General features: G+C 45.8%; 1 protein-coding gene across 1 annotated transcript; it reads right to left on the bottom strand.

Annotated features, from left to right (window-relative positions):
• Positions 1-604: 604 nt before the first annotated feature.
• Positions 605-12,572, bottom strand: LOC147005161 (uncharacterized). Its single transcript, XM_085836194.1, has 6 exons — positions 12,330-12,572; positions 11,774-11,927; positions 11,534-11,607; positions 11,071-11,157; positions 6,128-6,233; positions 605-2,683 (listed from the first exon to the last, which is right to left on the bottom strand). The coding sequence occupies exons 2-6, from the start codon at positions 11,786-11,788 to the stop codon at positions 2,546-2,548; spliced, it is 420 nt and encodes a 139-aa protein (XP_085692320.1). The 5' UTR covers positions 11,789-11,927; positions 12,330-12,572; the 3' UTR covers positions 605-2,545.
• Positions 12,573-15,617: the final 3,045 nt, after the last annotated feature.

Genomic DNA, 15,617 nt, shown 5'->3' with positions numbered 1-15,617 from the left:
GCCGGGATCCAGTCCTCAATTCAGAGAGCCCACTGCCAGATTTCCACGTGAGATTGCTTGTGAGGTCACCGCATTCTGGAAACACTGGGAACGTGATGTGCTATTAAGGTTGGAGCCTTAGAGCAAACTGTGCTTGGAACCTGGCTTGACCAGTGGTTGGCTTAGGGCCACATTTCCGACAACAGTGGCTCTGTGTAACCAACCGGAGCAGAGATGTTCTCTGCGTGGGGCGCTGGAGGCCATGTTCACACTGCTGCTGTGCCTCCACTGGGAACATACTTCTGTGCCAGCACCAAAGCCATTGTCCCCACACTCTCCCCCTTTCTGGCACTCTGCAGTCTCCCTTCCTCCCTCCCCCTTCCCTCTCCCTGGTTTTTGAGACAGGGTCTCAGTATGTACTGTCTGGCCTAGAACTTCTCATGTAGCCCTCGCTAGCCTTGAACTCGAAATCCACCTGCCTCAGCCCCTACCACCACTACCAAACACTAGGACTATGGGCATATAGCACCACACCACACATCTGGCTTCAGCCACCATTTCTACCATCTCCTTCAGAGAGGGTGTGTCAAATGTTGGTCCCCGAGAAAAAGAAACCAAGACAATATAAGAAGTGGTCAAGATTTTTAAGGCAAATATCCTAGAGAGATGTGTGACAAAAGCGAGGACAGGAAGGGGGTGGGGCGCTTCAGCCAGAACACTGAACACCTGAACAGCCTGAAGGAAAGAAGAACCGCTGACCATCATGACCTCTGACAGTTCTCTCCAAGGCAGAGCAGGAGAGGCGTGACTTTGCTCTAGGAAGAATTCTTTGTGCCCTTTCAGAGGGGGAGCCAGAGACTGTAGGTGAATCTGAGCCCCTTGCATGGTTTGAAGGCACATCAAGGGCATGCCGTGATGTTGGCCTCATTGGATGATGGATGCCGGGTGCCGGGTGCTAGATGATGGGTACCCAGAGAGCTCCCTAGCACATGGCTGCATGAGGCATGCACACAGCACATGTGCACTAAGTGAAGATTCAGGACATGGGGCATTTCAAAATGCCTTTCTCTTGAATCAGTATCAAAAGTGTCTTTAGTTTCTGTGTTTCTCCGTCTTCAATATAAATTAGTTCTGATACAAATCGCAGGCCCAACAGAAACCTTTAGAAATGCAGCCCAACAACTCTCAAATATTCTTTGGCACAAAGTTGGAGGAGATCCAGCTAAAAGAACATTAACAGTGAATACCACATTTATTGTCCAGTCTCTTTCAGGGGATACCAGATCTCTCGCACAATGGAGATCCCATGACTTAGAACCATGAGAACATTACTGGAGCAGTTAAGTCAGAAGTAAAGATTTTGAACAGCCAGCCACAGTTTAGAGAGGCAGTGGTAGACGCTTGGCTCCACGTGACGTCGAATGCAGCACCTTCCAAGTTCATGTTCAGACCAGGTGTGATGCAGTCCATGAGCAGGTGTTCCGAGAGCGCCACTCTCTTTGCCCCCAGCACCAAGGCACAGGGGTTAAAGTACTGCTATTGGGACATGGCTCTCTGATTCAGGAACTACGAAAGAAACCTCTCAGAACTGTTTCTCTTGGGAACATTGTTAGGGGTGTACCGTCATTCTACAGTGACTGCACAAACGTAGCCAGCAGGCAGACAATAACTATTCTATGAATTCACTGCAGCTGCTCAGTGAAGCCCTGAGTCAGGCTTTTCATCAACATTCACTTCCCTTTAATCATAGATCTAAGTAAAAACAAAAGCCAGCAAAGGAACAAACGAAACCTTTCCAGTGCGGGCCTGAAATCTTTCTAGTGAGGAGTTAGATGCTTGTATTTATAATCGTCAAGATTTTACAGAAAACAGTGTTGCGTATGCAGTCCACACCCAGAGTGAAACTCATTGTGAACGCTTGCTGAAAGCCAGCTGAGAGAATTAAAACTTCATAATGCACATCTTCAGTCACAGCGTTCAAGGTGCTGAGGCAGGAGGTTCATGGGCTCAAAGCCAGTCTGGAGTACATAGTGAGTTCCAGACTGTCCTGGGTTGCATGGTGAGACCTTTTCTCCAAAATAAATGTGTGTGTGTGTGTGTGTGTGTGTATGTTAGATCTTGCTTCAAGTTTATTTGTAAAAACAGCATAGGTCACTGGTCATCTGCAAACAGTGTATAGGAAGGTGTGTTGCAGCAGTCCATCTGTCTTCACATTGGCAGGAGCCTTTTCCATGGGGCCTTCACAGGGACCTGCACACCTTTGCGAGCCTGGGCTGGAGCTAAAGCCTGGACCTTAGCTGGAGCTGTGGCCTCTGCCTTGGGCTTTGGTTGGCAGAGCCTTTGACCCTTGGCCATGTAGCTTCAAATCTGCTCCCCAAGCTTGGGGTGAGCGATGAAAGCCAGCCGGCTGAGTCTGTGGCTGGGGCCCTTTGGCATCTTGGGCTCAAGCCCAAGGCCTCACCAGGGCCTTGATGACCTCTGTGTGTGCACTCACTGCCTTTGCATTGTTGGCCTGCATCTTCTTCAGGCCTTTCCTGTGCTTCTTGGCAACCTTAGGAACTAGGGGTCAACCCCTTAAGATATTTATATCTTTGTGACCTGGGTTTCTTGATGCCATTTCTGTGCCATTTGTGGGACTGGTTATGTGTGGTGTGGTTCTTGGACTTGGCCATGTCTGCACAGTAACCTGTGGCTCCCGCAGCACCTGGGACCAGAAGAGAAAGAAAATATATATATATTTATATATAGCAATATATATAAATTTTTCCCTTGGGGCTGGAGAGGTAGATTAACAATTGAGAGCACCAGTGGACTCTGGCTCAATTCCCCACATCTGCAAGGCAGCTCACAACTATCTGTAACTCCAACTCCAGGGGATCCAGCACTCTCAGACTAAGATGCAGGCAAAACATCAACACTCATAAAATAGATAAATCATTTGATTTTTTTCTTGCTACAGTTGCAGAGGACCCAAGTTCAGTTCCACCACCCAGGTCAAGAGGCTCAGGTGATCTGACGCCCTCTGCTGGATTCTGATGGACCTGCACCCATACTTGCACACACCCATATATAGACACACATATACACACAGAATTTTAAAATTAAACTTTTAAGATATATTTGCAATTGAACAGAAGAGATTTTTAAATCCTACAGAAAGAATAATTGCCACAGCAAACTTTAATTTCAGGACCTACCTGTCCAGAACTGGTTCCTGCCTGTAGTATCTGGTTCCAGTGTCACACAATGGGGACAAAGCACCTTTCTCTAGCTTCCCTTTCTCATCTTTGTTCACACTCTCCAGAAACAGCCAGGTCCTGGGTTATTTCTGCAATGTTTGATTCTATACTAACCTTTTCTTTATTTTTAAATTTTTGGAGATTATTAAATTTTTCATCATATGAGATTTTAAATCCCCACTCCCATTCTAGTTGCCCTCATAGCCACATGCATACACAGTATCTACTTATATCCACATGCATACACAGTATCTACTTATATCCACTTGTATACACAGCATCTACTTATATCCATATGCATACACAGTATCTACTTATATCCACTTGCATACACAGCATCTACTTATATCCACATGCATACACAGTATCTACTTATATCCACGTGCATACACAGTATCTACTTATATCCACGTGTATACACAGTATCTACTTATATCCACATGCATACACAGCATCTACTTATATCCACATGCATACACAGTATCTACTTATACCCACATGCATACACAGTATCTACTTATATCCACTTGCATACACAGCATCTACTTATATCCACATGCATACACAGTATCTACTTATATCCACTTGCATACACAGCATCTACTTATATCCACATGCATACACAGTATCTACTTATATCCACTTGCATACACAGCATCTACTTATATCCACATGCATACACAGTATCTACTTATACCCACATGCATACACAGTATCTACTTATACCCACATGCATACACAGCATCTACTTATATCCACATGCATACACAGCATCTACTTTTTCCATTTAGTATAGGTGCTCAGTTCCCTCACAAAAATGTCTTATTCCATCTTGAAGTTTAAATCCGTAGTATGCCATTGCATTCAACATGCCTCCCTGTGATGCAGAGATGATTTATAGTTCTTGACATTTTGGGTCTTGACTCTCTTATACCAAGAATATTCTGAAAAAGAAGGCCCGTGTGGTCAAGCATTCTTGCTGGCTTATTTTAACTTTATGCGTTGGCCAGTGTCAGCATCTTGCCATGTGGCTTTAAGTACAATCCTTTCAGAATGATAAACTGGTGGACTAGGAAAGACCTTACCAGAGTTATTCATTGCCAGGTTTGGCTAAGTGTGATTCCAGCTCCCAGGAATCTGACACCCTCTTCTGGACTCTGAGTGCCTGCGCTCTCATGTGCAAATACACAGATATACACACTCACATTTAAAACAGAATCTAAAAAAGATATCATGAGTCTACTATGGGCTGAGTGCATGTGAAATTTTAGGGTAAGATGTCTGAACTCATAGCTCTTCTCTGACACTAATCTCTCAGATGCTGGAAAAAACTAGTTCATTCTTTTCTATAGCAATTGAACCTCCACAGTTCAGTAGGCATTTTCAAGGGACACAGAGCACCCAGCCCTTTGAACACTAGCACATAACGTGAAGCAAGGCAAGCTATGCCTAAGTGGGTCTTTTTGAGAGTGTGAGATTACAATCTGATCCTGTGAGGTTTTGATGAGGTGCCTGCCATGACAGAGTCACAGAAAGACAAAGCAGAGGAAATCTGGGAAAGAAAATGGAATCTCCTTGATTGATCAGCAAGGAAACAAAATCCAAAATGTTAGAGAAATCAAAGGAAGGGTCCTTCTTACGTTCAGGGGCTGGTGATGGAGGCTGAGGTATGTCAAGGGATAGAGAGGAGCTAGCTAGCAAAAGGCTATTCCAGATGGCTGGTGACATCATGAAGATGAAGGCCACCAGGGACAGGTGAGTCAGGTGTTTGGAGTTCAAAGATCAATGAGTTTTTAAAGCAGGTTTCCCCCATGCCTGTGGGAACAGCCTCCCATAGGGTCCCTCAAAGCAAGGACAAAGAATGGACCGTGTTTCTGCTGCCCCACACAAGGACTGGGGTGTTCAGTGAGCAAAAACATGCCCACGTGCTGGGACTCAACTGCACTCTGGCAAGTTCAAACCAGTTCTTCATCAGGCCAGGCCCAATGTGCTTCCGGTTCTCCACTCCTTCTCCCCACCATCCCCTCATCCTCTCTTCTCTCATATCTCGAATTCAGGCACAGAAAATAAATCAACTGGGCAACTCGACTTCTTTACTATGGGGAGTGAGCAGCTCCCACTGGGGGTAAACAGAGGTTGCCACACTGCGCAACATTTGCTGTGTTACCTGTAAGCAAGTGCTGTCCAGTCACCGAACTAGACCACTCCATTTGTATGAAGAAAAAAAAAAAGTTTACTGGTGACAAATTGCTGGGCTGCCTCATGAGAGTAGCGAGCAGCCGCTTAGCCAGAAAGCAATCGGGTTTTGTATGCTGGTCCTCAGGGTGGGGGTCTTTAAGCTGATGTAGATGTTTGGGTTAATTGGCAGCTAGGGATGGAAAAGGGAAAGAGTGACTTCCCTGTCAAACAGAAACCAGCAGCACACGGTTTCTGTGGGATGCTGAGTTTGGGTTTCTGTTCTCCTGGTAAGAATCCTTCTGGTTACCTGGTAAAAAGCTGGCCTGAATTGAGTGCAGGCTGCCATCTCAGGACACTGTCAGCAGCCCAGCCATTAGGGGACCTGCTTAGTGACCTAGCATTACCCTTGAAAATATGTAGTCCCTAAGTCTCTAGTTGCTAGAATGTTCCCTTCTTGTGGAACATTCCAGGACATTAATTGCCTAGATTAATTTGGCTCCCTGTGTCTGACACCCAATCTCTGCACTAATGGAGAAATACAGAGGAACCCCTTTGGCGCTAGGGAGATGGGTCAGTAGACTTGAGTTTGGATCCCTATGCGAGTTACTTTTCTATTGCTGTGAAGAGACACCATGACCTAGGCAAGTTATAAACATAAATGAATGAAGGAAGGAAGGAGTGAATGAATGAATGAATGAATGAATGAATATTTCAGTTGGGGGCTGGCTTACAGTTTCACAGGGTGAGTCCATGATCTTCATGGTGGGAAGGACAGCAGTAGACAGGCAGGCCTGGATGGCACTGGAGAAGGAGCTGAGAACTTCTGACCCTTTGTTCCTGAAGCAAAGAGTAAGAGACTGGACTGGACTGGGCCCATTCCTCATGACACACCTCCTCCCCAAACAGTTCCGCCAACGGCTGGCCACAGGAGTCACTCAAATCACAAACCCCAACACCAAATACAGCTGCATTGGGGAAGCAGAGACAACAGTGGCTGTGGTTTGCCGGCCAAGCAGGCTGGCTGAGTGAGAGAACTCCAGGTTCCGTGTGAGATGCTTTCTCAAAAACTGAGGAGATGGGGTGACAAAATGACTCATCAGCTAAAAAGGTATTTACTGTGCAAACCTGACAACCTGAGCTTGAACCCTGGCACCCACATGAAGGTGACAGGAGAGAACCAACTCCATAAAACTATCCTTTGACCTCCACACGGGCTCCATGGGACACAAGTACATGCATGTGTGCGCACACCCACCCCCGCCCCCACACACATACACCATGCATACAAATGAATACAATAATAAAAATAAAGTTTGAAAAAGTGAAAAAAAAGATATATATATCATTGACCTTTGACCCTCATGTGCACATGCAGTGACACCTACAATACACACACACATATGCACACATGCAGGCATACACGCATGCATGCATGCACATGCACACAAACTTAGTCCTTAATGACATCTAAAATTTGACTGGGACTCGTGGCTTTGATAAACAATAAGGGTGTCTGAGTGCAACCCTTGACCATTAGCCCCTGTCCTAGAAAACCGCAGGTCCCAGGCCCCAGCTGCTGTCTGCATCCACAGAGCTCTTGCACATTGAGGCTGTGGACAGGTGGTGGATAAAGCAGACCTGCAACTCCTTCCCAAGCCCTCAGCTCCTCCGGCGAGGGAGTGGGGTGGGGGTAGGGGTGGGGTTATAGTTAAGCAAGGTAAAACTGACCGGCAGGAAGCACTCCCCAGTCAGTGGGTACTGCGCAGTTCTGTGACATCAGTAATCTAGGCATGCACCCCCTGGCTGGGCACTAGGGCCAGCTGTGACTGATTGAAAGGGGGAGCTCTGACTATCTCAACCGGTCCTGTGTGGGGGTGGGGCTTCTCAGCCCACTCCTTTGATCTGCTCCCCCAGTCCTAGGCGTGTTATCCAGGAGATGCTGGAGGAAGAAGACAGAATGGGATGGTAGAGGGAATCCTGGCACACTTTTCTCCCGGGAGCTCTGAGATTTAAGCAAAGCAGTTTCCGTGGGCGCAGGGCTGGATTTGCCTCAGAGCCCAGGGCTTTCTTTGAGAGGAGGAGGGTGGAGATCAACTCCTGGTTTTTGAGAGCTGGAGACTCAGAAGTGGCTGGTGGAAATGTATTATTTTCCAGGAGATGATGACTTTTGGGAATATGGAGCAGAACATAACAAAAGAAAGCCTTTTTATTTAAAAAAAACAAATAGAAGGTGGCAAGTTTTCAACAAGAAGTCCCATTGCACCCTGATATTTGTACCCACCAATTTATGCATGCAATATTAATTACTAAGTCAGGGATAACGGCCACAGAGCAGGTTGTGAGGAAACTGGAAACCATAGCCGAAGAGTATAAGGTTCTAGGTCAGTCACATACAAGAAGCTGGATGCAGCGGTGGACTCCTGTCATTCAGCATCTGTAAGACTGACATGGAAGCCTGGAAGTTCAAAGCTAGCCTGGGCTACATAGTAAGACTCACTCTCAAACAAAAGCAAATGTAATATGAGTGAGAGTAGTGATCCTGATGGGATATAGCAAGCACTTAAGCCATTCAGCTAAGACCTAACATTCCCAGACTTCCCAAGGCAGTGGTAGACGTATTAAAACAGTCCTATCGGTTACAAATAATCATTATCAGCTTGTGTTTTAAAGTTCTGGTGTGGCACACGCCTTTAATCCCAGCACTCAGGAGGCAAAGGCAGGCAGATTTCTGAGTTTGAGGCCAGCCTGGTCTACAGAGTGAGTTCCAGGAGAGCCAGGGCTACACAGTATGATCTCTCCTGCTTCCATTTAGAGCCATGACTCTCAACCTTCCTAACGCTGTGACTCTTAATACAGTTCCTCACCTTGGGGTGACCCTCAACCATAAAATTGTTTTTGTTGCCGCTTCATAAGGGTGACTTTGCTAGTGTTATGAATCGTAATGTAAATATATTTTTGATGGTCCTAGGTGACCACTGTGAAAGGGTCCTTCGACTCCCAAAGGGTTGTGCCCCACAGGCTGGTGTAGAATATGCACCAGATATAAAGTCCATAGTGTTGGGTTTAAAGCACATCTTAGAAATTTACTAGTTGTTTCATTCATAAGATGCCCCAGGCTTCCTGATGTGGCCAAGGTCAAATCATGTAGCATCAAGGAGCAAAACTACACCAGTTTCTTATTTCCTAGTTCATACGTTGGAATGTGCGTTCAGAAACATTTTTAATCCTGTATGTTAAACTGCCTTTCCATTGCTGAGTGTACACTAAAGAGTTTTCCATACAGACAAAAAGAACGGGGTACTAGCTGCGCCCCCCCCAAACCCTGGCACTTCCTGGGGAACAGAGAAATTGTACTGAGCGGTGGCAGATCTCCCGTGTGTAAAAGACTCTTGTGGGGACCCCAGCAATGTGTTCTCATGGGCACGTATTTACATGGAGTTTTCAAAAATGAGATATTTTAACCACAATAGGTTCAGACAGCAAGTGCCCTTCACATGCCCACATGACAGTGGAGTAGCTGCAGACAGCTCTAGGGTTCTGAGAAGAAGAACTCGATTGACGAATGCTTTAACTGTAACTTGGAAATATTGAGGGAGGGGCATAAGTCAGGTTAGAAGCCACAAACATTCCCTCTCACCATTTTACTCAAGAGCTGAGTTTTTTTTCTTAAGATTAAAACACACACACACACACACACACACACACACACACACACACACACACACACGGAGGGACATGAAGCAAATGATCACTATGAATTAAGGCAAGAGGGTCAGGAAAAATTAGCCTGACATTAAAGAGCAGATGGTAAACAAAAGATTTCAGATACTGCCCAAAGGCAATAATTAACCAAGAAGAAAATAAATTCCAAGTAGAAGTAGCACATTGATTTTTTTTGACTGTTTGATAATCCTATTAGTGCTGAAGCATGAATCAGCAGAACACTCAGGGGATATTTAAATTTCATGCTAATTTTACATGGCTCAGTAGAGCCTGTCAGCCTGACAAGTCAGGGCCAATAGGGTAGAAGACTCCCACTGGCCGTCCTCTGACCTCTGCAGGCACACCATAATGTGTCCACCCACACACATGCACTCTGTCCCCGCCCCCAGAGTTAAAATAAATAAATAAATAAATAAATAAAACTAATTTTTAAAAAAATAATACTACATAAATTTTACCACAAGAGACACGGACTGTAAAGACACTGTCATGGACTGGCTGACGAATTCAGCCGGCTCAGTGTTAAGATTTAGTTACTGCACAGGGAGACCAGGTGACATCTTGGAGTCTTACATGGGTGATTGCCATGTCCCCAAATGTGACCACACACCTCCAACTAGACATGCTGTCAATGAACTATTAAACTGGGAGAAGAGATTCTTTTCAACTCTAAATGGCAAAGAAGCATTGATGAACCAGGACAGAAGAAAGTCTAAATTGACTGAGTTCTTATTCTTGCTAATAAAAAATATTGCCGAATGGCTTTTTGAAGATTTCTCTTATTTTTAATTGTGTGCATATAAGTGAGTACCAGCAGAGGGCGCCATCGCATCTCCTGCAGTTGCAGTTACAGGTAATTAGAAGCTGCCCAACACAGATTCTGAGAACTTATCTCTCCAGACCTTCACAGTGGTTTTGTGTTTTCCAGTGTATGAGTGTGTGTGTGTGTGTGTGTGTGTGTGTGTGTGTGTGTGTAATTTTAAAGAGAGTCCTTATAACTGAGTAAACCACAAGTTCCACAAAGCCTGCCCAGAAGTATCAGTCAATAGTCTTGTACCTCCTTAGTAAAATGAAATTACTGTGGTTTCCGGGGTCTAAGCTATACTGAATTCTTGCCACCAGGTGGCAGTGTTGTATAGCAATTCCAAATAACAGCATTTATAATGGAAGACATCAAGGTGAAAGATGGATGTATGAAAGTATGTATACATTTTTGAGACAGGGTTTCTTCTATGTAATTCTGGTTGTTCTAGAACTCACTATTGTAGACCAGGCTGGTCTGGAACTCACAAAGATCTTCCTGCCCCTGCCTCCCAAGTGCTAAGATAAAAGGTATGCACTCACTGCTATGCCCAGTGAAATGTCATTTTTAATACTGCCTTGCACCAAATGTTTCATTTTGGCTTTGGATGTGTTTTGGAAAAGATGCGAACCATGCGTGTAACTATTTCGTACAGTTAAGTTGCTGTGTTCATGAAATAACATACCAATCCTGTCTCATGTTGTAACCAGCAACCCATTACCAGTGTGCATGCTTTGCTTTGGAGTTATGTGACATTAGAAGGGACTCTAAGATGAATACTCTTCCCTGTTACTCTTCTAGAGAGGTCATGATGCTCGCATCTAAGGAGAGCTTCGAAACTTCAAGGCAAACACTCATTCGCCGGCTCTGACACATAGCAAACTAAAAGCCAAAACCACGGCAAGCGTGACTGTGTAATGGCAATGCAAAGGTAGCACCCCAGGTTCTGTATCCCAAGGACACAGAAAGGGCACAGGATCAATAATGAGAGCCAGTGTGTCCCCGGGGCTGGCTCTGTGCGGCCTGGGTCCCGCATTCCTTGCAGTTGTATTGACTTGAATAATGCTCACCGGTTACGATGTTAAGTGATGCTATTTCCCTTCTTGTGTGCAGATAAAGAAACTGGGTCATAGCTATTATGCAACTTACTGGTATTGTGCAGATCCTAAATGCCCCTCAAAGGTCAGCATGGTAAAAAGCCACTCATGGCACTGCTGGGAGGTAGGAAACTGGAGTCTGATGGGAGGAAATTAGGTTACTGGTGTGTGCTGTTTAAGGGCATGGGGAGGGTGTCTCTCTCTTTCTCTCTCTCTCTCTCTCTCTCTCCCTCTCTCCCTCCCTCCCTCCCTCCCCTTCCCCCTCTCACTCCTCCTTTACCTCCCTCCCTCTACCCCAGCCTTCTTTCTCTGCCCTAACAATGAGGTGAGCAGTTTTGCTCTGCCATCTCCCTTCCCTCTGCTCCCATCTCTTCTGCCAGAGCACACCGCCTCATCAGAAGCTCAGAATCAACAGACTTCGGCTGGTGAGCTGGTGACATCGATCAGTAAGGTGATCACATGGAAATGTGAGGACCAGAGTTCACATTCAACAAGAAAGGAGGCAGAATACTGACTGCTTATAATCCTGGTACTGGGAGGCCGGAATGAGAAGATCCTGAGGCTTCGGAGTCACTGAAAAGCCTTGTCTCTGAAAATAAGGTGGAAAGCAATTAAGGAAGGTACAGACACCCAGACTCACAGTCAGTCAGACAGACAGACAGACACACGAGTACCCACACGCGCATGCACACCAGACTAGACAAACCAATCATGGACTGAAACAAGCAAACAAGCAAAACAAAACAAAAATAGACCTTTCCTCTATGCATGCTGGTTATTTTAGATGTCTGTCACAGGGCTGGAAACCTGAAGTCACGGTGTCAGTGATGTAGCCAAGCTCAGCATCATGTCTGTCACATAGCTGCCAAGCTATTCTGCCTTCTGCTACAAGCCCAGTCTGCTTTGCTCCTGTCAAGAGAGGGCATCACTCTAGAATAATCAGTAGGCCGTCCCCCAAGAATACAAGCTTTGCGACAGTCTGGTCTTTAAGCAGTGGGAGAAGATGGCCCCACCCATTGGGAATCCTACACTGCCCCAGAGGAAAGAGAAAGAACTCTCCTCTCCCCGTTCTAGCAGTGGATCAGGACAGCAGCCGGTGTTGGACCACTGAGGGTTCTTGGCACTTGTTCCTCTTGTGTTCGCCTCTGCTTGTCTAGCTCTCTGAGAACAGAGAGTATCTTCATTCCCGCCCACCAATCACCCATCTTCAGATCTTGCTGCAGCTTCAGCCCTGCAGGAAGCCTGTCTCAGGGAGGCTCCCAGGAGTCACCCATTAGCCACCTCCTCTTCTTGAGGCCTCATCCCTCTTACCTGGGTTTTATAGCGCTTCTCCTTCCCAACTATGCTTCCCTTTGCCAAGTCTTCATCCTTCCTCTTCAGATTCCCCTTCCCCTTGTCTCTCTCCTCTTCTGGCTCACTCCTCTCTCTTTCTCATCGTTCTAGCCTCAGCTGTCCCCAGAGCCTGGAAAGTCCAGCACAGCGCTGTTCTAGTCTCTTCTTTACTTGGCTCATCTTTCCTGCACTTCGTCATGTACCTTGCTCTCTTGGATGTCATCACCCACTAAGTCCAAAATCTCTTCTACTCACTCACTGCGTTCCCTTTGTGATTTGCCTGTCTTGGTGATGGCAGTGCCATGCCCCAAAGCTGCATCATCTATACCCAGCAACTGTGAGATCAGCAAGGGGTGGAGACATTTCTTCCACCGTCCCCAATCTTACCCTGTTGGCTTGTATCCACCGCCAGTCTCCTACGTCAGCCTCACGGTCCTCTCTCTATATTAACACACGGCAATACCTTTTATGGTCTTCCAGCCTTTCCTCCCCACTACCCCACCTACCCCCAACTTCCTCCCCATCACACTTTTCTTCCTAAAACCAGGACAGAGCTGTCAGTCCCTGACTCTAATATAGTAGGTTGATTCTCTGGGTGTGTACCATGTTCTGGCAGTGATATAGGTTAAGAACTGCTAAGCCCTTATTGCCCCTAAATTCATCTCTGCCTATACATGCCCACTCTGTTCCTTCGCTCAGACTGAAAAATTTGGCCACATGGGGGCACTCTTGTCCACAGCCAGACAGTGGAGAGACTGTGAGCCTCTTAGTGACTGGGCCTGTGGATCTGTAGCTTACTCTGCCCCAAACTATTTAATCTCCCTGTGCCTTGCTTCTTTGACCTGTGAAATAGCTACAACATCCTTTTCTGAAGGATGACGAGTGATCAAACAAATATTTATGGAGCATCTGCCAATGCAGGGAGCATTGCTCCCAATAAATGCCAGTTCCTTCTGTGCTGACTTCTGTGCGCTTACTTTCCCTTACTCTTTAAATGTGGCCCCTCGACTTGAGCAAAGCAACACTCTCAGTACTCAGCACTCAGTACTTGGTACTCAGTACTCAGAACCAGAACCATCATGTTCTTACCTTTGTTCTGGATTTGTTTCCTCTTGTGGAGTGGAACATTGTCAAAGTAGACAAAGTAGTTAGGAGGCTGAGGCAGTGGATCAGGAGCTTCATGCTAGCCTGGGCTACACAGAGAGAGTCTATCAAAGGAAGAGAGAGCGGGATGGTGGTGTCTTCTGTATCTTTGCACCTTAGGCATCTCATTCTGTGCATAAATCTATTGAAGAGAAAACAACTGTGTTTACCTACTGATGCCGGGCCTCTCTGACTCTTCGTGTAGCCCCTGGAAATTAAGTGTCAATATGCATTGTGTTGAAGTATCCTGGGCATTTTCATAGTGAGCTGAATATAGCTGCTTACCCTGATACAATAAAACCTTTTAACCCCATTCTCTTGTAGAGAAGGTAGCTTTGAAGCCCAGTCTTATATTTTGTAACATTTGTAAGGAGACCAGTTGGTGAAGTAGCTCCCTAGGAAGTGGCCATTGTCTTGGCTTGTTCATTATTTTAACGAAGTTTTAAACTAAGGTGGTTAGCCTTGCTCGTTTCTCTTGAAGCATTCATTCCTGTTACTTTTTTCCTCTTTACCTCCCCTTACTACAATGCAAATGTCCAAAAGTTTGACATCATGTCTGACTTGCTGATGTGTTACCGAAGCCTAAAGCAACATGTAATACTTGTTGACTAGGGGTTGGAGAGATGGCTCAGTGGTTAAAAGCAGTGACCACTCTTCAAGATGACCTGAGTTTAACTCCAGCACCCACATAGTGCCTTACAACTATCTTTAATTCCAGTTCCAGGGAAACGGATGCCCTCTTCTGGTCTTTGAGGGCACCAGGCACTCACTCAGGGCACACATATACATGTAGACAAAACACCAAAACACATGAAATAAAATAATAACAAATACAGGTTGACTAAATGATGAATTTATGTATGCTGTCTTCTAATATTAGTAGACTATGAGTCACAATAAGTGTTGTGCTTCCCAGGATGTTTAAGAAATTAATGGAAATACTAGATGTTATAATATTTACTCATAGCTCCATTTGTATGACCCACCAGTGACCCAAGTTCTCATGTCACATGTCTGCTTGAGCTTCTGAGCCTTTGTCTACAGTTCTGCAGCCTTCCTGGACCCAGAGTCCACCTTCTCCTTCATTGCTAGAAGACATCGCCTCTTCCTACTGGGGAAAGCAGAGAACCTGACACAGCCTTTCTCGATGCCCCTTTCCTGTTTGGGTGTTCGCCATACTCAAAGTTGCTGTCCCATTTCTCACACAGTTGGATGTCTGCACACTCTCCTTTCTAGAATTCTCTTCCAGCCTGTGCCTGAGTTGTAGCACAGATAACATTTCTCATGAAGCGTTCTTGACTCTACCCCCATACAGCTTTCCTTGACCTCTTAGGTGCAGTTTTTTTTTTAAGGTGGTCCAAAAGGACACCAAGGCAGACACTGTGCAAAGCATGAAGGGTAGGGTTAATTGTGGGTTTGCTATCTTGAAGGAAGGTCAGTCTGTGCTCAATTGTAAAGAAGTACTACTTAAGAGTGGTACCATTCTGTCTTAGACCATAAATGGCTGAAGAGCCACCTTTGTATCCCATGGGCCATCTTGAAGTTCTGTGGCTAAGAAAATTATGTTTTGGGGTTATTTAAGAATATTCTGAGCCAGGCGTGGTGGCGCATGCCTTTAATCCCAGCACTCGGGAGGCAGAGGCAGGCGGATTTCTGAGTTCGAGGCCAGCCTGGTCTACAAAGTGAGTGCCAGGACAGCCAGGGATACACAGAGAAACCCTGTCTCGAAAAAACCAAAAAAAAAAAAAAAATTCTGGTTTTCTGTACTTGCTTGTACACACACACACACACACACACACACACACTTACCTGTCCTTCACATAGCATCTCCCCAAGGAAGCCTTCCACCTTCGTTCCCAGAATAAGGTCAGTTTCCCTGTGACCAGTCAGCAGATGCAGACAAGAAAGCTCTGTGCTAAAAAAAGGTTATTTTTTAAAGTTAGCCCAGAAGTAGGGGAGGAAAGAGGGGAAGGCCGGGAGAGTTATGATGTACACTGAAACCTGGAGAGGGGGAGCAGGGTGGTGGGCATTTCCCACAAGGCCAGGGAGAGCGCTTCCAAAAGAATCTGCCAGCACGGCACCTGCCAGCCTCACCACAGAACAATCTTGCATTTTAGTGAAGGG

This window comes from Mus caroli, unplaced genomic scaffold (genome assembly GCF_978045245.1).
Source record: "Mus caroli unplaced genomic scaffold, Mus_caroli_1 scaffold_4, whole genome shotgun sequence".
NCBI lineage: Eukaryota > Metazoa > Chordata > Mammalia > Rodentia > Muridae > Mus > Mus caroli.
The sequence above is the reverse complement of the archived record's forward strand: the minus strand, read 5'-3'. Positions and strand labels throughout refer to the sequence as shown.

Coding starts and splice junctions, on each gene's coding strand:
- LOC147005161 (XM_085836194.1), bottom strand. Junction 6,234..11,070: donor TTAGGATCTGCACAATACCA/GTAAGTTGCATA, acceptor TCTTTGCTTCAG/GAACAAAGGGTCAGAAGTTC. Junction 2,684..6,127: donor TGGACTCACCCTGTGAAACT/GTAAGCCAGCCC, acceptor TTCTGGTCCCAG/GTGCTGCGGGAGCCACAGGT.